This window comes from Simochromis diagramma, unplaced genomic scaffold (genome assembly GCF_900408965.1).
Source record: "Simochromis diagramma unplaced genomic scaffold, fSimDia1.1 OVJJ01000746.1, whole genome shotgun sequence".
Taxonomy (NCBI): domain Eukaryota; kingdom Metazoa; phylum Chordata; class Actinopteri; order Cichliformes; family Cichlidae; genus Simochromis; species Simochromis diagramma.
Window position 1 is genome coordinate 1,276,899 of NW_024386757.1, and position 20,483 is coordinate 1,297,381.

At 39.8% G+C, this 20,483-nt stretch overlaps 1 protein-coding gene across 4 annotated transcripts in view; it reads right to left on the bottom strand.

The window, feature by feature from the left end:
- Positions 1–20,483, bottom strand: part of bach2b (BTB and CNC homology 1, basic leucine zipper transcription factor 2b) — a 92,848-nt gene that overhangs the window by 27,626 nt on the left and 44,739 nt on the right. For all 4 annotated transcript variants that reach the window (XM_040027279.1, XM_040027271.1, XM_040027277.1 and 1 more), the window contains one exon: positions 11,175–11,429. In XM_040027279.1, the coding sequence (XP_039883213.1) occupies positions 11,175–11,417 (243 nt within the window). In that variant the 5' untranslated portion in view covers positions 11,418–11,429. The remainder of the gene's footprint in view (positions 1–11,174; positions 11,430–20,483) is intronic.

Genomic DNA, 20,483 nt, shown 5'->3' on the forward strand with positions numbered 1-20,483 from the left:
GTGTTCCTGACTTTTCCTTCTACGTCATTCCTCTATGCTAAGATTAGTTTTGCGTCTGCGTTCTCCTGTTTCATTATTGCTTCTTGCTTCCTGTTGTATTTTGGTGCCATTTGTCATTTTTGCATTGTGTTTATGGTAAATGTATGGGTTCTTATACTCATACTTCTCTACTCTACTTGAGACCACATTAACCAGACCACATGCCTAATTAATCCATTCATACCAATTTATACAAGCGCTTTTTTCTACACCTATTTGCTTTCTATCTACATTTATACTCTGATAAAACCATTGGGGAGCAACTCGGGGTTCAGTACCTTGCCCAAGTATACTTTAGCATGCAGACTGGAGCAGCCAGATACTGCACTGCTTGTTACTGGTTTGCGATTGATAACTAAATTTTATATTTAAAAAAAGATTGTAATGAAATGAAATACAGTGTAAAGTGTTTATTTCATCACTAAATATATTAATGCAGTGTATGTTTTCAATTAAAGTTTATTACAGGTTTCCAAAAGATAATCCTTATTTGGGATTTTATGGAAGTTACATTTTGACTATTATAACAATAACATTTCATCTTTCATGGATCACTCTTCCTTAATTAAAACAAGTCTCTCTTACGACTAAATGACTTCACACTGTAAAGCTCAACATTCTTCTCCAGAATTTTCAGCTGCCTTTTCACGACTAGAAATATATCCCAGTTGTGTTTCTGACTCAGCCTGTGTGACACTATTATATAGAGTTCCAATGTTAATGTCAATATTATATGAATAGAATTTATGCAAGTTTGACTTGCATAATTAGTTTAAGTGAGTTTCTCTGTTGCTGTGACATGATTACAAATAGTCTTGTTTATGATCGATAGATATAAGTGTTTAGAATATGAATGCCCATTACTTAGGTTACACCAATCATTTATTTTTAAAGTTTTTTTTTTTTAAATGTGCACATTATCACAGTTTTCTGCAGAAAAAAAACACTGCACTGTAAAAATTAGGACCAATCATTTAACTTGGCAGCTCTGCAGCTCTTAAAGATACATGACCAGCTGTCACAAAGTCAGTATAGTAACACATTAAAGCAGCACCTGGAGTATTTTCCATCCACCTGAGGAAGCCTGTACTGAGAACAAGCGCAAGTACAATCAAAAGAAAGATACATATACAAAAGATGTGTGAATTCTATAATATTTTAGTTTATCTGGTGACTTCTAAGACAGGTAATGAATGATGGTTTATCCTTTTCAAAAAAAAAAAGGTGTCTGCTTATCAAAACTTCAGCACAATCCCAGAGTTGTCACAGAACTTTCAAGGGTCCTCATCACTGGATTAATGTAAACAGTTGGTGTATATGTAGTAATAGTTTTAATAGTTTTAAGAAACAAGAACACATTAGTCAGGATATACCCTTAGTTTAAGAATATATCCTGTACCTGCAGGGTACAATGCAACTGCGTCTGGAAGCTATCCCTGTTTATCCAGTCTCCAGATGCCTCTGCTGCAATGCGCCTTAAATTGGGTTCCTGCTCAACAGACTTCTGAGCACAATCACTGACATCAGTCATTGTTAAAAGCAAACTGCTGATGCTGTATCTGTGATGGTGAGTGTGCCTCTGCTAGAGTAGGTGTGAGTGCGTTCAACTGTGACAGATTGGGGTGGAGGGAGGGGCTTTGACCAGACTATCTGCTAATAAGCACAGCACAACTAATATACAACATACGTCTGTATTTATCCAATAATGAACTCCAATAATGACAGACTGTGTGTCTTTTACACTGCTACCGTTCTTGTTGCATCTTAAATCATCTTGATGACAGTATGTTAATTTCTGCATTATAAGGCTACTTTACAGATTTATTATCATAAAGTCACAATTCTGTAGGATAAGAACTTATCTGCCGTTGCAGTGAGATAATTACACTTGTAAAAACTTCAAGGCAACAAAAACAAACCATGAACCCTACTCAAACCTCAAAAAGTAAAATAAAGTGCTGTATAGATGTATTGTTAAAATGCTAGTGTACCTCCACTTTTGTGCTTGCTGTCTGCTCTGGATGTGGCAGGATTGATTTCACTTTTGGCCAAATAAAAGGCCAGTTTTTTGTTGGAACAATCTGCCTCTTGTGTCCTGCACCTTTACACTCTGCACATCTGCTGTGATAGTGGCAGCCTAAGTGAGGCTGAGTGGCCGGCCTGCTGCATTAACAGCAAAGTTGCTGGAGGAAAAGTGCTGAGTGAACTAGGAATCTATTTTCAGCTAGTATCAGCAGCTGCTGCCTGCAGGAGCACATCTTTATGTGTGCCCTGCACCATATGTGATTACTCCACTGTTACAACCAGCACAGCCACCTAATGAAGGAATGTGTAAAAGGAGCAACAAAGGATGGATGGAGGGAGGGAATAGATACTGAAGGTATATAGAACTAGCACAGAAGAAATGAGATAAAGAGAGACTGTTACTATTGGTAACTAGCTGTTAAAGGGAGAACAGTAGGGGAGGGAAGAGAGCTTCCTTCTCACTGGTGCTGCTAGCAGCTGAAAGTCATGGTAAGTGTACAACTTAACACAAAGAAACAAATTAATCAGTGCAACAGACTGGGCCCATTTTAGGGTAACAGCCCTGCTTTGCATCAGAAGTGGATAGATCATACATTACAGGGCAGAAAATTACAAGCAGTGACAAATCATACACACACGGACAATTCACATGGCACCTTTAGGAAACCTGCCAAATATCCTTTCATAAACAAACAATAGTACACCGGCTCTCTCTCCTTCTGCCCTCACCCTGCACTTGCTCTTACTTTCCTATAATTTATGCAAATGTCCTCCAGTGAATTCCTGCATGTCATGCATGTTAATGAGGACATGGCATAGCATCACAATGAGTGTTTCCCCTGCAAAAGAGAAAAACACTCCATCTCTATTGGTGACAGTAGCTTTTGAAGGAACCTGGCATTATTCTCTGTGTGCTCAAACAAACAGTAAGAAGCCCTAATGGAAATGAAACAGGCCCTTTACTGTACGCTGAGATGACATAAGATAAGTCTGGGAAGTGGGAAATTGAGATGGAGATGGAGCACAAAGCTGCAGCATAAACGAATACAATAAAACTATGCTTGTACCTTGCTTTTAGTTTCACTACCCCTTGTCACATTATGAGATTTAGTTCAGCTGTGTCTTGTTTTCCCACTTCCCCTGATAGTCTGCTCAGAGATACTGAGTACAGCATCTCTGTAATTCTGAGACAACTGGTAGCATAAGGAAAGTGTCATCCTCAGTGGCAACAGAAGCTCAGACGTTCCTGGTGCTGAGCTGTGGGGAAGTATACCTCCCCTGACACTGGATTAAATCAGATAGTGTATGTCTAATCTGCTGCCAGTACAGCTTACAGTACAGGCCAGACACTGGGAGGACATGACCTCACCTCCACTGTTTAAGACACAGCAAGATTGTGATTATAGTGTTGTTTTCTAAAAAAATGTAGAAAACCGAAATAAAATGCTAGGAACATGACATTCAGCAAATGTTGTTTATTCACCATGCTTCTATAGAATATTTGCTTAGCCCAAACTGATGGAATGCCTGGTTATGGAGGTTAAAAACAAAGACCATAAACATGGGGATTATACTCCTCTACTCTCCCTGGCACACTCAAAACAGCATCTTAGGAATGATACGTCTTTGCTATATCATTTCTAGTCCTGGCAGAGAAATTGCCCAAAGTGCCAGTGTAGCTTTAGTCCCTTTGCGCGTGTTGCGATGCAGTTAGGCAGTATTCTCCTGAACAATAGGTGTCATCACTCTTTGCTACCACTAGCACTTTGTCCCGTACTGCCTGGCAAAGGACAAAGGACAAAGCTGTTGGCATATTGACTACTTCTGCCGGTTGTGCACCTCTTGATTTTTGTAACTTGACACATTGTCCTGCTGCTATCGTAGCTGGGTTGAATACATGTTGATTTTTACCAGCATTTTAATGATATGTCAATACCAATTGCGATCGTGGCTCAAGAGTTGGCAGTTCATCTTGTAATGGGAAGGTTGCCAGTTCGAGCCCTGGCTCGGACAGTCTCGGTCGTTGTGTCCTTGGGCAAGACACTTCACCCGTTGCCTACTGGTGGTGGTCAGAGGGCAGCCAGTGTCCGGCAGCCTCGCCTCTGTCAGTGCGCCCCAGGTGGCTACAATGTGGCTACAATGTAGCTGCCATCACCAGTGTGTGAATGTGTGTGTGAATGGGTGGATGACTGAATGTGTAAAGCGCTTTGGGGTCCTTAGGGACTAGTAAAGCGCTATACAAATACAGGCCATTTTACCATTTACCAAAGCTCAGAGATTCACAGATTAAACAGAGTGAGATGTTGCAGCAGTTTGAAAAGATGAACATTTGTGAATGGTGACACCTCTTGTTGAGGGCAATACTGCAGTGGCTACCTGTGGCACAATGGCGAGCTTAGATTGATTTGTCTGGGTGTTGATGCCTCTGGTGGCATTTGAATACAACGGGGCCCAAATAGAGGCTCCCTGCTGTATCGAGGGGGTTGGGTGAGCACTACTCCAACGGAAGCTCATTCCCGTAAAGCCGCCTCTTCATCTCCTAATCCCCATCTTTAAGGAAGGCAGGGGTCTGTCTCTGGGCTCTTACTACCACCATCTGTCTAACAAGCTATATATGTGATTGTTCAGCGCCGGTGCTTGGTATGGGGCCAGACTGTGTGAGGCACCTTCAGATGCATTTTGCAGATGGAGTCCTTGATCAAGCTGAGTTGGTGGATGGAGTACCTCAAGACATTTTGCCTTGTAAGTGATTAAAAAAAAAACAAAACTGTAGGCAACAACAACTACTTGGTAAAGCTTGGAAAAAGATGACTGAAGAGCTATTTGTAGTCTTATTCATAAGAAGCAAAATCACAGTGGAACATAATGCTTTTCTGTTCCAAAAGTCACACAACACTGATTTCACAAAACATCTGTCTTTGCTTTCATACCAAGACAGTCAGTTATTGACATTGCTGCAAGAAGTTGCTTTTAAGGACCAGGTGAACAAGTGTCATCTTAGAGGTGGGAAAATACTGTAACAACAAAACATTAATGTAATTTTCTAGCTGATCATATACTGGGGCATAATTATAATGCCATCTTGCCATAGGCTACAGTAGAGGATGAAATATTCTATGAATTTTGATGCGTCCAAAACTCTCTCAGCCACAGACAGAGTCAAATTTAAACTACGCAAATTTATAATTTCTACATTTATAAGCAAACAGACGCTGCTAATTCATTTCATTCATGGCTCAAAAATGACAGAACCAGTAATGTACTTGGTATACTGCTTGTTTTGTTTTTACTCTCCCCTTACTTTTACCTTGACTTGCTGGTTAGGTTTAAGTATTGAAAATGAAAATGTAATGATGTACTGCATATTATTTTTATTTTAAATTTCAAGTGGCATAATGTGATTTTAGCCAGTGGTTCTTTGGGAGTTTGCATGTGCTGTCCAGGCTTCCTCCCACAGTCCAAAGGTAGCCGGGATAGGCTCCATTGCCCTGTTTTCTAGTGTTCTATAGGTGGAAATGTGCAATTGAATAATACCTATTTTCCCCCCAGAATTATAATACTGCATTAATCCCAGAGGAAATGATTCTACCATTCTAGCAGAGGATGGTTTCCATCAATCGACCTCTGGGTTATGGGCCCACCATGCTTCTGCTTTTTTATCCCTATGATGAACTAGAGTCACCCGTGCAAGCCCACAGTCACATTATTTATAGATGAGAGACCTGGCTACTCCACCTATCATTGGCGGTGGACTTCTATAGCTGAAGAAACACCTGACTGCATACACCTGAGTGTCAGTTAAGTGTTGAACATATGCAGCTAAGCTAAAGGCTGCTGCTTACAGCTGACACAGACAGTGAGGGTTGAGCTAGCAACTCCAGCGACAGAGAAAATGTGGGATTTAAACTAGAGGCAGAGGTGCCTCAGCAGATTTCAGTCACTGAAAGTAAAACAACAGTAATGTAACGTCAAAAAACCCCTGATGTTACATTACAGGAACATCATGGCTGCAGTGTTGGAGAGATATATTAAAGAAGAACCACAGAAAGCTGTTAAAATTAAAAAAAGATGAAAAGACTAAAAAAAAAAAAACCTGACAAGTGACATTTTGATTTTTTATTGTATACCATTCTACATTACAAATGTGTGTCTTATATCAAAAATACTATAAATACACAAGTTCACAAGTTGACAAATAAAAGAAAAACCTGAAACCCTACAGCGAGGGGATCACCTTTATTCTATAACATTGTCTGATGTTTATATCCTTATTCATAGATTCTCCAGAACAAATTAATGTTCATATATATAAGATTATTCATATTCATGTGTTGTCCTGCCATGTTGATTAAATGTGAATAATATACGATGCGTTATCAAATGAAATAAAAAGGAACAAATTCCCAGTGAGACTCACTCTTTGTGGCACATTTAAGACTGCATTTGAAAGATATTACTTTCTACACTCTGTGTCACACCTGAAACACAAAGCAGCTGGTACATCATTCAAGCATGCAATCACTTAATTACAGGGATGCTGATTTGAACACATGTGAGCTGTTCTCTGCAGTCTTTCTTTGAGTTAAGCAGATAAAAAAAACACAGCTCATTTTTCTTTTTCAGTAAGTGCAGGAACAAAGTCATTTGGCAGGCATTACTTTATTAATGCACGCTAGCACCAGTGAGGAGCTGCAGCACAAGTGGGATGTGCCCCAGTTTTCACAGCACCGCATGTCTATAGGAATATGAATGTGTGACACCAATACATCAGCGAGGTGCTTTTATCATGTGTTTGGCTGAAGAGCTCTGAAGTAGCTCTGTTTAAAGAGACAGTGTGAGATCTGAGGTGAGGAAGAGTGAGAAGTGTTGCTGAACCTGATGAGCACAGAACCCAAGGTGGCACTGATCTCACCTCAAAGTGCTACATACCTCTAGCATCAGCGCCAGCAGCAGCTGCCAGGTGATAATTGGCAATATCAGCACTTTGTACACCTTTCCCTGAATCTTTATCCTATAGCAGGGGTGATTCTAGGTTCAAACTTTTACGGGGGCTGTGCTCTGAGAACCGGTTCCCACTGTTTCAATTCCTTGGAATTGTTTGCCATTTTTGCAAATGATTCCCTTATCGATTCCAGTCGCCCCGAATGACGTCACCACGTTGCGGAGCGTCATTTACCTGGCAGGAAACATGGCGACTCAAACGCTCAAAAGTTTGGTTATACTTTATGAGAACGGATGACAACAGGGCAACTTGCAATACTGGCAAAGTAGATACTTCATTTAAGGGAGGAAACACTACGAATATGCAAAAGCATTTGCTCACAAAACATGCGATGACCTTAAATGAATGTCGTGTTTTTAATTCTGCTCTGGACTCGTGAATCTCAACCCAGCAGCAGTGGTAACGTTTGCACGTCCTCTCCCGTTAATGTGGCAGGTAAATAATCAACTAATAGTGCATATTATGTTAGCGCGATCTGCCTTATTACAAAACCTGCCATTACTGTGCATTTAGGTGACCATGATGAGAGAGACAGACAGAGTCTGGCTCAGATGCTGGCATTTCTCACTGCAGTCTACCGGTAGCGTCTCCTTTCAGGCCAGGATAGACGAATGTCACCGAGCAGTGACTAAGTTTGTGGTAAAAGGCTTGCACCCATTTGCCACAGCAGATGCCCCCGATTTTCAGTAAGTGAATGTGTTTAATTGTAGGCAGGGACATTACTGGATATTCTTGTGTAATTGCTACAGAATAATTTGTTACACTTTGTTATTGCTACAGAAGAATATTTATTTTATTGTTTTAAAATTAACAATTTTTTTTGCTGGGGACCCTGTGACACCCCATTGAAGAGCCGTAGGCTGTGGATCTCTTAAGATCTCACTGTTGGGTTTGTAAGGCCTTGTTACTCTTAAATTTCTATCTTGTTCAAAGAGAAGATATAAAACAAAGTTCTAAGCTTATCGACCTTAGTGTTCTCCTTTTTTTAAAAAAAAGAATCGATAAGAGAATCGATAAAGAATCGAATCATTAAACAGAATCGAAAATGGAATCGGAATCGTGAAAATCTTATCAATACCCATCCCTAAGTGTCTAAGAATAATAATTCAGAGTGAATAAGCAGACATTTAAATCTAATCCAGCCTTTCGAGGGTGCAGCCTTTAGTTATCAAATGCGAGGCAAAGACGCAGTCTTTAAAGAGGTTAATTAACTATTTGCAGCAAACCCGACAAGATGAGAAACATGCACAACACGCTTTTGAATTCATGCAAACTCAGACTCAGCACAGAGCATCGTGTACCCTAATTTCACAAGTGAAGAATAGATTTGTAGTCCATCACAGCAATGTAGTGGCAGCCATGTTTGCAGTCAATCCTGTAAAATGCTCCCATTCATATCAATGTGTTCTCTTCAGAATGGCCAGTGGCATGTTTTAAGTGTGCTACTGGAAAACACACAAAGCATCTGCGAAATACATAAAAAACGACTTTGTGAAAAATAACTTTTGTTTTTCCACCCGACTTCTCTATTTCGTGTATAATCTGTCCTTTCTTCTCCATCCTCATCACTCAACTAGAAACTAGAAAATATCAAAAATATAACCTTACAATAATTATTATATTGTTTCTTTTGCTCTCTCCGTTTTTTGTGCCGTCACCCAAAAGTTAAATGTTACAGTGAATAAAAGACATTAACTGATCCATATCAATTTATAGCTGAATGCAGGCTGCTGCTGGACATAGGTAACATCATTTTGACTTGCTGTCACCTGGATCTGGAGCTGTACTGTAAACAAATGCTGAAGCCCAATTTGATCAGAAAAGGAAGAGAATTTTTTTAACAAACTAAAATAATAATGTACATCAGTTCCTTGGCTGGCAAATAGCGATGTCCTAGCAGAAGGTTACAATTAGCTAATAATCTCTAGTGATTTAAGCTAAACGAATGTTTAATAATGTTTTTGACGTTATTTAGAGAACAAATAAAAATACGCAGTAATATCTATGTTGCCTATGTTCTACAGCAACAGAACACAGTAAAAAAACAAGCAAAACAAACAAATTACCTGAAGAGAAAATCAGTACATGTGGCCGAGAAGTAATAAATTATTAAAACAGAAGCAGATGGATTTCAGGTGAAATTCTGGGATATTTGATAGTACCACTGTGAAACCCGAAGGGTTGGCCAAGCCCCTAGAGAGAGGGACCAAGATGAATCCAAATCAAGTGACTACTTCTGATTTTATCTCAAAACATAAAAGAAACCTTCCCCAGACCTCTGCTCTGTCATAATAACTTCCTTCTTTAAATGGCATAAAACAATGCTTTGTTTTTTCCTGTATTTAAACCCAGATGCCACATCTTAAAGAGTAATATCAATTTTTCCTGGAACTGCACTAGAGATCTCCATATTCCTTACTTTGCTATTTGTCCACATGTGCAGCTTCTTTACATGTTTCTGTCATGGAGTCAGGTGTGAATCTCTCTCTGCGGTCTAATACTGTTTGCCCATGTCAAATTCTTCCTGTTTTATTTTTGGAGTGACTTTCTTTGTGCATGACCATTTGTTTTGCTTCCTTTAGTAATTATCTGCATCGATACAGTCGTGTCCTTTTTTTTACTTTCCAGGTTTCCATGTGAATATTTCTTCAGTCCTTTTTTTCTTTTTGCTTTCCTAAAGTTTTTTGCTTTTGTTCAGTAAACTTTCTTGTTGTGTTTGCATTTGTTGATAAATCTTGAAACAGTATGATTAGCTAGCTGTTGTAGCGTGACTGTGCTAGACGTGCGATAGCAAATGTTGCATTGTGATAATCAAATACTTCAAACATATACTTTGTGTTGCAATTGAAATGACCTGAATTTAGACGTTAAGGTCACAGACCTCAAGTGTCTCAAAGTTTCCTGACCCTAATAAGTTGCATTTTTCTTGAGCACAACAGCTGAGCCAAGCCACAAAGATGAGATTAGCTCATCTGATCTTGATGCAAGCCCGCATCAGCTGATTCCTCAATAGGTAACAACTCTCACAAAGTATGTGCTACTTAAGCGCACATTTGCACATCTGCAAGCCACTTTGCAAGCCACGTCCACACCAATTCCATATGTCATACTGAGTCTTACTTTGGGGTGGCTGTGGCTCAGAAGGTAGAGAAGGTCATCAACTATTCAGAAGGCAGGTGGTTCAATTCCTAGGTGCTCCAGTCTGCATGCCAAAGTGTCCTTGGGCAATTGCTCCTGATGCATTCATCGGAGTGACAGAAAGTATTTAGATGCTTTCCATGTATGTATGTGTAAGGGTGGGGAGGTCCTGGGACAGATTCGTGTTCACAAAAAAAATGATATATAATATATTACATAGCTGCTGTGACATATTACAATATGTTTTAAACACGTAGATAACCTGCCCCCACCCTAGGGTCCTGTTTGAATTTATTTAGAATATTTATTTAGCTTTCAGCTTCCTCCTCATGTTCTGAGGGCACTCCAAAGCAGCTCTAAGTGATCTAGATAAGCATAATTATCCACTATATACACACTACAACATCATCAAGATCAAAGAATGGTTTACTGAACGAAAACAGAATCACACCTGGCCATAAATGACTCCTCCCTCTATGAAACACAGTGGTATTCCTAATGAGCCATGTTGTATATTTTGTTCCTTGTTTGGATCTATTGTGCAGGTATAAGCCATATTTGAATAATAACCATAGAAAATCATCACAGTATTACTCATGTAAGATTTTGTCTTTTATCAGCTTTATTGACAGAGACAGTGACGAGATGACAGGAAAGCAGAGGGAGAGAGAGAGACGGGACTTGAACCCAGGCCAGCTGCTCAACGCACTGAGCTAAACCAGCAACCTTCCTTGTTGATTTTTACGTGATAAAAACACATGAGTTGTTAAGAGCTGTGTGTTTTAGCTTGAGGTGGGAGTAGATAGAAGGCATAGTCAAAGATTGTCTGCAAGTGTGCAAAAGCTATTGCTATTGTTTTTGTATTTGCACCAGCAAGGAGTTTTTATTGTTGCATTGTCTAAAACGCAGCACCCTTTGCACCCTTGCAACCAAAACCTGTCTGGGGAAACAATACGATAGATACACTTACCTCTTCAGGAAGGCTAACAACCAAGCCATTCTCTGCCTGGCCCACCAACGCCTGGAGGAAATACTCGCTGCACGCAGCCAGCACAGCCCGATGTCCTCGGAATTCCTTGCCTTCCACCAGGACAGTCACATCACACAGGATATCCTGCTTCCGCTGGTCGTTGAGGCAGAGGAGGATATTGGTACAATGAACTGTTGACTCATACACATACATGGGGGCTTCAGACTTCTCATCCACGGACATTCCGCTCACGCCCTGGAAATAGAAGCAAAATAGAGGGGGGGTCAGCTTACAGCCAAGCCCAGCAGGCACATACCGCAGGGCTGACATCAGCCCCAGTGGTCTGCTGTAGCCAGCCTCATGACTGACTGCTGTTTCACGTGCTCACTCCTAGTTCAACATTTAAAAGCCAGTGATTGTTGTTGTGCACGTTTCAATACAAAATATGCATATACACCTGAAATTCACAGGTATTCCCTACATTACTGCTTGTCATGTCACATTAAAATCATATCCAGTCAATAACCAGGAAACAAAACCACACTGTACACTTTGATGCATTTACTTTTGAGGTCTATGAGTGTTTGAAATTACCCTTCCTGTGGACATCCACATGCATACCTATTTTTTATGAAGACACTGACTTAAATTACACTGCACAACTAAGTGTACATCTTTCAGGTGGACTCCAAGAAAACTTGAAAAAAGTAAAATAACAGACGTTCATCTAATATTTGTACGACCAAACTGCTCCTATGGCAAATGGGAGCAGTTTTATTATCAGCTTTTAAAGATCATTTAACACAATAACCTGGCACCAAAATACTACTTTTCTAGTTTAACTGACTGCACACTTTTAACTACAAGGCACATTCACACAGTGCTTTATTCTATACAGTAACCGGGGGAGGAAAACCAACACAGTCACAGCCAAGAGCTCCACACAGAAAAGCCTTGCTGTCCAAGAGGTTTGAACCCCAAACCTTTTCGCTTGTGAGAGTGTAATGCTAATGATCAGGTCAAGTCGACCCAGTAAAAAAAGTTGGTTAACTCATTATTGGGGCAGGTCTGTTGTCCCCCAGTCCAGTGTTCTTATTTACCACTACTGGTGGTGCTCCTGTTAAAAAACCTTAATTTATACGCCTTGGAGAGAAAAAATAAATTAAAACATTAGCAGAATATTGTTCTTAATTAGTATAAAATGCTATAACAAACAAATCAGTGAACCTTAACACAGTTCAAATAAAAATCCTGGTTCTTTCCCAGTGCTTTCAGTCTTCATTGCTCAGACTGGGTAGATAAGTCCTGATTTCATGCAATAACACAAGGATTCACAGTAAGACAGGATTGACTGTCTGACCCTTACAGTTTTAGTTGCCTTTAATCAAACTACCACTAATGTATTCACACAAAGATAACCTGGAGGCAAAGTGGACAGGACAGTCATCCACTGAGCCTGGTTGGTAATCCACGCTTGGATTTACGGGAATAGTTATAAGGGAAGACAGTTACTAGAAAAGCTCTATAGGAGAGCTAGACAGAATCAGAGTCTTCCACAGTGGGTCTTTTGGCCTATCCTATCGCAGTTGCATTCTTAGGTGTGTAAAAGTAAATAGCATCAAATGGGCATGGCCTTTGAGGTTTTGTGCCTGACTGTCATGGCAGTAAGTCTGCCTAATTTCCTATTCAGACCACAAGAAGTTGAACTCTGGGAACATGCACACGCAGCACGTGCCCCTGTGGAAACGTTTTCATGTCAAACGTTCCATTCTGGTCACTCGCCCCAGTGACGACAGACCTAGAGGTATCTTCCTTCACACACACACACAAAAGCAGGAAAGGGGAAAAGCTATCAGACAAATGTCTAAAAAATCTGATTACAGAGAGAAATGCCTTTATGCCTCTATGTGGAACTGTACTAATTAAAGAGTAATGCATGGTGCTGGACGCTGTATACACTGAGATGCTTTTGACTGACAGATAATGTGCCACAGGGCTGTTTTTACAGAAAAGGGTACTCAGTGGACTTTTTGCTTCTTTTTTAAAACATATACGTATAAAATATGGGAAAACACACAAACTCCTACTGTTAAAATGGCCAAATAATTATGTAAACACAGAAGGAAACTCTAAGTGCCTTGCAGTTTTACATATGAAGACATTTTCTGGCAGAGAAAAAGCGCTAGTGGAGAAAACACAACTAGCATCCTGTAACATTAAAAATCTGCTGATGAGCACCTTCACAATGATTTTGTCTTCAATCACAAATCAGTTTTCTGAGCCTGTTGGATCTTCCCATTCTTTGGGTTATCTCACGGAAAGTGGGAAAGGTGTGGGCAGGTGTAGCTAATTTTACTAGACCTAGCAAGAAAGCACTTTTGTGACTTACTCATAAAATACCAAATAACCTATAAATCAACAAAAACTCTAATTGACTTGCAGTTTTTTGAATGAAAATGCTCTCTGGAAGAGGAATTCCACAAACAACTCCTTCTAACCTTATTTATTTTCTCCATTAACATTCTCAAAGCAGCCATCATATCTATCGCTTGCTCTTTCTTGGCCTGAAACCAATAAAGGTAAACTGTAAATGGACTGGTTCTAATGTAGCACGCTTCTACTCTGGTAGAGCACTCAAAGCACTTTACTTTACTAACATGCCTCATTCACCCATTCATAGAAGAGACCTACTCTACCTCCTGAGCTACAGCGATACCTATGCCTATATCATCACCTCACTTCATAACTCTTTCCCACAGCTTCATGGTATGGCTCATGAATGTATTGTTTTGTAGTTACTACAACTCTCCATATCACCCTGGATCTTGAAAACTGGTACGAGTACACAGTACCATTTCTAAAACATCCTCTCACTCTCCAAGAGTGTGCTATACAATCTGTTCCAAAACCCCCGCTCACTTCCGTCTTCTCCATACCTCTGCAGATATGTAGTTGGGACTACAATCTTCATCCTCTTCTTTCTCCAACTAGCCAACAATAAATTGGCCAGTTGAATTTGACAACATAAATAAAGACATAAATAAAAGGGAGGAAGTATTGCAATTATACAAATGAGTTAGCAACTGCATGACCCGTTTTTGACCTCTGGTTTATGAAGAAACTGATTTTGCTTTAAACCATGTTTGAAAATGAGAAATCACAGCCTGGGGTTCTGGTCTTTTGTGCAAGACATCTGAGGACAAAATACTTGTCAATCACCTATTCTATACTTTTTTAAAGTCTATTAGAAGTATCTGATACAAACAAATGCATACTGAGCATACACCACAAATAGGGAAGTGAAAACTGTGAGCTGCCTTTGCAAGAAATCGTTGCATTAAGGTTGTTTGTGGCCTTTGTTGTGACTGAGTTGTAATAATGATTTGACTGTGGTGGTCAAAGCACACAGTAAGATGTGACAGCTGTTCTTGTTGTTGAAGTATGTCAGTCTAGTCTGGTCCAAATGATATATAGTTATGGTACTTTCACTAAACACTTCTCAGTTAGTTTTGCAGGATCATGATCTGTCTTCCAAGAATAATGTTTTCAGATGTAGCTGCAAGGTTCAAGGCCATGTGAACGTGATGTTTGCACCCTAGAATTCAATTCACTTGCAGTCGGAGGAAAATGCAGTGATAACACAACACAATGATGCAGCATAACACACGTGTCTGCACACACACACACACATTCTTCTCTAACATTAGCAAATGATTATTCTGCTAATATACTACTAGCCAAAAGGTTTTTAAGGCCTGTTTAAGGCTTCCTGCATCATTCTTTCCTCCGTCACACACATCAATTGTAATCTGTTCAGTAGGTCTCATGATTGTTATGGAGAAACACAACTAAGTTGAGTAACGTTTAGCCCCTGAAGAGAAAAATCACATTTGCATAGAAAATCAGTGAAGTGAAAAGGGAAAAACAGCAGAATGTGTGAGTCAGCTTCAGCTTGATTGTATCACATGACAGGTTTTGGTTTGGGGGATTTAAGAAGGTGGGATTGTAATGTGTGACAGTGTGCTATAATGTGCTCTATAAAGTGTTCCCCTTTCTCTCAGTGTCTCAGCAGACTAACTAACATGCAGTGTGGGTGGAAGGAAGGAGACGGACTAAGTTATGATTAGACTGAGCCCTAGTGGCAGATGCATGTTTTTTCCTATAATAAAAAACATACTGTTCCAGAGAACACTATGATATCAGTGCACTCCAGCATTTCATGTGAAACTAGCCTCTTTCCTCTTTAGCTGAGTCTCAAACCATGAAGGAGATGGGGAAATATCATCCATTAAGTCCTAGTTTTAAAACATTCAATTCAGTCCTATTTCAATTACATTTCATTATATAATGCCAGTTCATAACAACACAACAGTCACCTAGGTGACGTTATATTGTAAGATCTCTATTTTAGCAGGACGGCAGCTCCAGAGAAAGCAGAATCAGATTCAGGGAGGGGCAGTAATCTGCTACAACTGGTTAGGAGTAAGGGAAAAGAGTAGAGAGCAGAGAGAGATGGGACAAAAGGCAAACTATAGGAGGAAGGGCCAGTTTATTAATTGCTCCACTACTATATTTAGACAGAGAGTGAAAAGAGGTAAGTGAAGAAGAAATGCTCTGCATCGTGAGAAGCCTAAGCCTATTGAGGCATAACTAGTGCATGGTTCAGGATCACTAGTTATCACTAGTTATATATACAAGGGAATCAAGCATCTCTGATTTGTTGCCTTCTTTCTATCTAAAACCGCACACGTTCTCACAGGCCCCATCTTATCTTAATGAAACACCTCATTCTACCACATCACCCAAATTCAGTCATTTGCTCTCAGACTGCTGGCTTACTTGTAGTTCTTAGTAGTTCTTAGGGTTCTTAGGGAGACCGAGCCTTGAGTTTTGAGGCCCTTCTTCTGTGCAACCAGCTCCCAGTTTAAATTTGGGAAATAGACACCCTGTCTACATTCAACATTAGGCTTGAAAGTAGACAGGGTGCCCTAACCATAAGCTCTATGTGCTTTATCCTTTTTTGATAAAGCACATAGTTAAGGTTAAGTTCCTTAACTCACTATGTGTTTATACACCAGTCTGCATTTAATCACTAGTTATTATTAAAGCTCTCCTCCACAGTTTATCCCGTCTTCTCCCATCAACCCCAAACGGTTGTAGCAGATGCAACCTCCCTAAACTTGGCTCTGCTGGTGGTTACTTCCCGTTAAAAGGCAGTTTTTCTTTCCCACTGTCGCCAAGTGCTAGCTAAAATGGGATTGTTGAGGTTTCCTCTGTATGATTGTAGAGTCTTTATCTTCCCAAAAAAGGCTTAAGACTATTGTGACTGTGTAAAGGTGACTGTTGTTGTGATGTGGTGTTATATAAATAAAACTATAATGAATTGAATTGAATAAAAAACATGTCAAATTCAGTCAGTAATGGTGCCAAAACTGTACAAGGAAGGCATGGGCAATTTTTATAGTATTAAACCTTTCTGGAATTTACCTTTAAAGTTATCATAACAATTGTCAAGAATATGGAATCAGCCCCACAGGCATGTTCATTAACACCTGCTACAAGTCTGAAAGGAGGCATAGTAGAAAGGCTTTCCCTACAGCTTAGTGTAGGAAGATCATGTCTAATAGGCATTGAGTTGTTGTTTTCTTTCTTTTTTATAAAAAATTGTGACAAAGGATGTAAACAACATGACTGTGTCTGAATCCATGTGAGTCTGCACAATGTGGCGTCTTGTAGTAAATAAGATTAGTCTCAACTGCTGCTGCTACAGTCTAACAGCATTATCTACTGAGGCAGTACACTCAGAGGGAAACTAACATGAAATCTGTATCATTGTACACAATTAGTGGGGAGCACTCGAGACAGATGACTGTAATTACACTGAGGATAAACACAGTTTTAATTGGAATTATCAAATTAGGCAAAGCGACGGATGCCCCTGGAACTGTTCAAGGTGACAAATGTCAGCAAGAAGTGTGATGATGATGTTGAGGTAAGTAGAAGCTTCTAATCCAGAGTATGACTATGTCATTAGATAGTCATACTGAGTAAAGTACAAATTAAAATTGCATTCAGTTCTCCTGGAACTCGCAACACTCATCCACATATAATGTTGTTGAATACAACATGCTGATTATTATTGTTATTATTTTAAGAAAGGCTTCACTTCCTTAAATGAAACCGTTTACTTCTCTTTACCCTCATAGCAATAGAGTTTCACTGTCTTAGAAGAGCACATCCATCTATCTGATTTTTAAATACTTCAATTTCTATCTATATCATAGTTAATTGAAGTAAAGGGCAGGGAGGCTGTACACACATTATATTTCAAACGTGATCTATCTGAGTGAAACTGTAGATGTTTAAAGTTTCCAACCTTTTGTCCTGTTTTGTCCTATTATCATCATTGGAAAATTTTATATAAGATTTTATATAGCTTCTAGAATCTGTTTTAGTTTTGGTGTCACATTAATGGAGTGCCAACCAGGTGCAGTTAGAGTGGATCTAGGATAACACTACAAGCTAGGTTTGGGTCTCAGTTTCAGGCCAAGGCAGATGGCTAGTCTCTTTCAAGCTCCAGAGTGGCCAACCTGCACACCACTTGAACCACTTCAACACCTCACACATGGATCCTGAAATACTTAGAACTATACAAGCTCAACAGAACCCTAAGAGCCTTCATTGGGAATTCAATGGGGATAAGGAGAACAACCCCAGAGGCCAACTTCAAGCCAGTTGCACAAGTTACCATCGAGTGCAGGATTTATCAAGGAGTGCTCTTTTCCTACTGAACCCCCTTTGCCAGATCATTAGCATGACTGGCTATTGATACTGCCTCCTCTACATGGATGACATCAAGCCAGGAGTGAACAATACATCAATTTTGCTGATCATTCAATGCTGAATGGGAAGAACAACACCTATGCCCTGCCAGTCATCAGATACCTTGCTGGGATAATAGGGAGGTAAAAGCCACTGACATCAAGACAAGAAAGTTCCTCACCTGGTGGGTTTCATCTCAAGTCCAAGACCCTTGCCAAGGGCTGGTGAGTATCAGAACCACTACCCAGAATGAAACATAAAAGATCAATGAATACATCAGGAAGATGGCCACAACCAATCATGTGCTTAGTGAATACCTCAGGCAGCACAAACCGGATGATGAATAGAAGCAAGAAGAGGAACCATCGTAGAAGGACAGGCCCCTGCATGGCATGTATGACCAGAAGATAGATGAAGTGGCTGATATTGAAAAATCGTACCAATGACTGGACTAAGCTGGACTGAGGCTGCTACTGAGACAATCTAGCACATAACAACAGGGTGCAAGATGGTAGCAGGCAGGGCATACATGGAACTCTATAACCAAGCGGCTGACATAGTAGGTCCCAAGGTCCAAATCAGATATGACCCAAAAGATGGTGTTTATATGTATTAAAAAAATCGAGCCACAATCTCGCTGTTCACAACCCACAGAAATGCTGAGATTTTCCTCCAATTTAAATCTTTTTATGAAAGCAAAGGGGCTTAATTAGGATCTCACTACAACAAAGTATGTTGCAGGTCTGCCCTGCGATGTCCAGGGTGTACCTGCGATGAAAGTAAATAAGTGGTCATGGATGAATAGATGAAAAAGTACGCATGATGAGGTTAGAGAGAGCAATTGATCATCTAAAATAAAAGACTCCGCATCTGACCAACTGGACTTCTGTGTGGAAGTGCCTGAAATAAACATTTAAAGTGAGTAATAAGAATAAGATAAGAAGAAGTGCACCAGAAAGGAAACTCGGTGCTCTTTCATACAAATTCCAAATCTCTGGGATTGAACGATTAGGTAAAGACTATAGTTCCAATATGAGCCACATGAGGCCAATTTATTTTGGCTTTAACAGATAGCTTCCCCCTATGTGACATCACAATGCGCTTGTCCATCCAAAAACTCTGACTTGAAGGCTGCAATTTGTGTAATAGTTAAAACACATATTCAACATGCTCCCTTGATCACAATGATCTGTGTTACTTATGTTCTAACTTCAGTAGGGCTAATCTATGAATTGATAAAACTCTCTGACCTCTATGGCTCATAAGCCTGTTGCATAACCCGTTGAATGCCATTAAATTCCAGAAATAGTTCAAGAAAAAATACAAATTTATAATTACTCATTCCGTCTTTGAGCTGTTAGTGTCACAGACAAAACATGCTATCTTATGTACTCACAGTAGTGTCTAAACATTTTTAATTGCACTCTCAGTATTCAGCCAACACTGTTAAATCACAAGGTTGATAGCTTTGCAAGAAAACTGCAACACAGGAAGGAACTGAGCATTTAAATGCAAATCCAATTTTTCTTCACACCTTCAAGAAAGACGGATGATTTTAAACAGAACATCCTCTGCATTTTTCATTTGAACACCAACATAAAATCATCCCAGAAGTGAATTGCTTCCATTAAGACTATGAATTGAGATTCTTGCCAAACTGTTTTTTGGGGGCTTTCCACTCTTACCACAGAAAGTTCACAAACATCCATGCCTGAGGCTTTTCATTCTCCATGGTACTGATAAAGCGAACGGTTTTTTATAAGGTCACTAGGCTGCTGATATCGATCCTGAGATAATATATGCAAGACATCCATGTCTGAGACATTCTGCTGATACATACAAATGCTGAGGTATGTGGAAGCGTAATCAGAAAGAAAGACACTTTGCCCTGCTTCCTCACACCTCAGATGTTTCAAAAAGTTGTTTGTGAAATGAATTGATACAACCAAGACAAAAACTGTGGTATTTTGCAAAAATAATAATAATAATGTGTAATTGTGTAACTCTATTAGCAGTGTCCTCCTGAAATGTGCCAACAACATTGAGATTAAAATCCTCATCTCTGCCCTAAATGCTCTCTGGTCGCTATGGTAACGCGTAAATATTTCTTTCAAAATAAGACACACAACTACAACACGGGAAAAGATACGATAAAAACCCCGAAAACCATAAATTTCACACCCGATCATCAACTCTTGCGCCGTGGCACCAAACGACTCAGTCACTGAACTAGACTACATCTGCTAGACTACTGATTTCATTTTCTGGGCTGAGGATGAACCTACTTTGTATCCTTCCATTAAACGTCCTCAACAGCTCTTCATCCCAACCCAAGCTCTGTGTCCTCTTGAAGTGTGCTTGCTGTTGAAACTGATTATAGACTACAGACCATAAACCTGCATCAGTCTGCAAACAGCCTCACTAACACCATGACTCTTATCTCTCAGTTTTGGAAAGGTCTTGACAGTGACCTTAGCCACATCACTG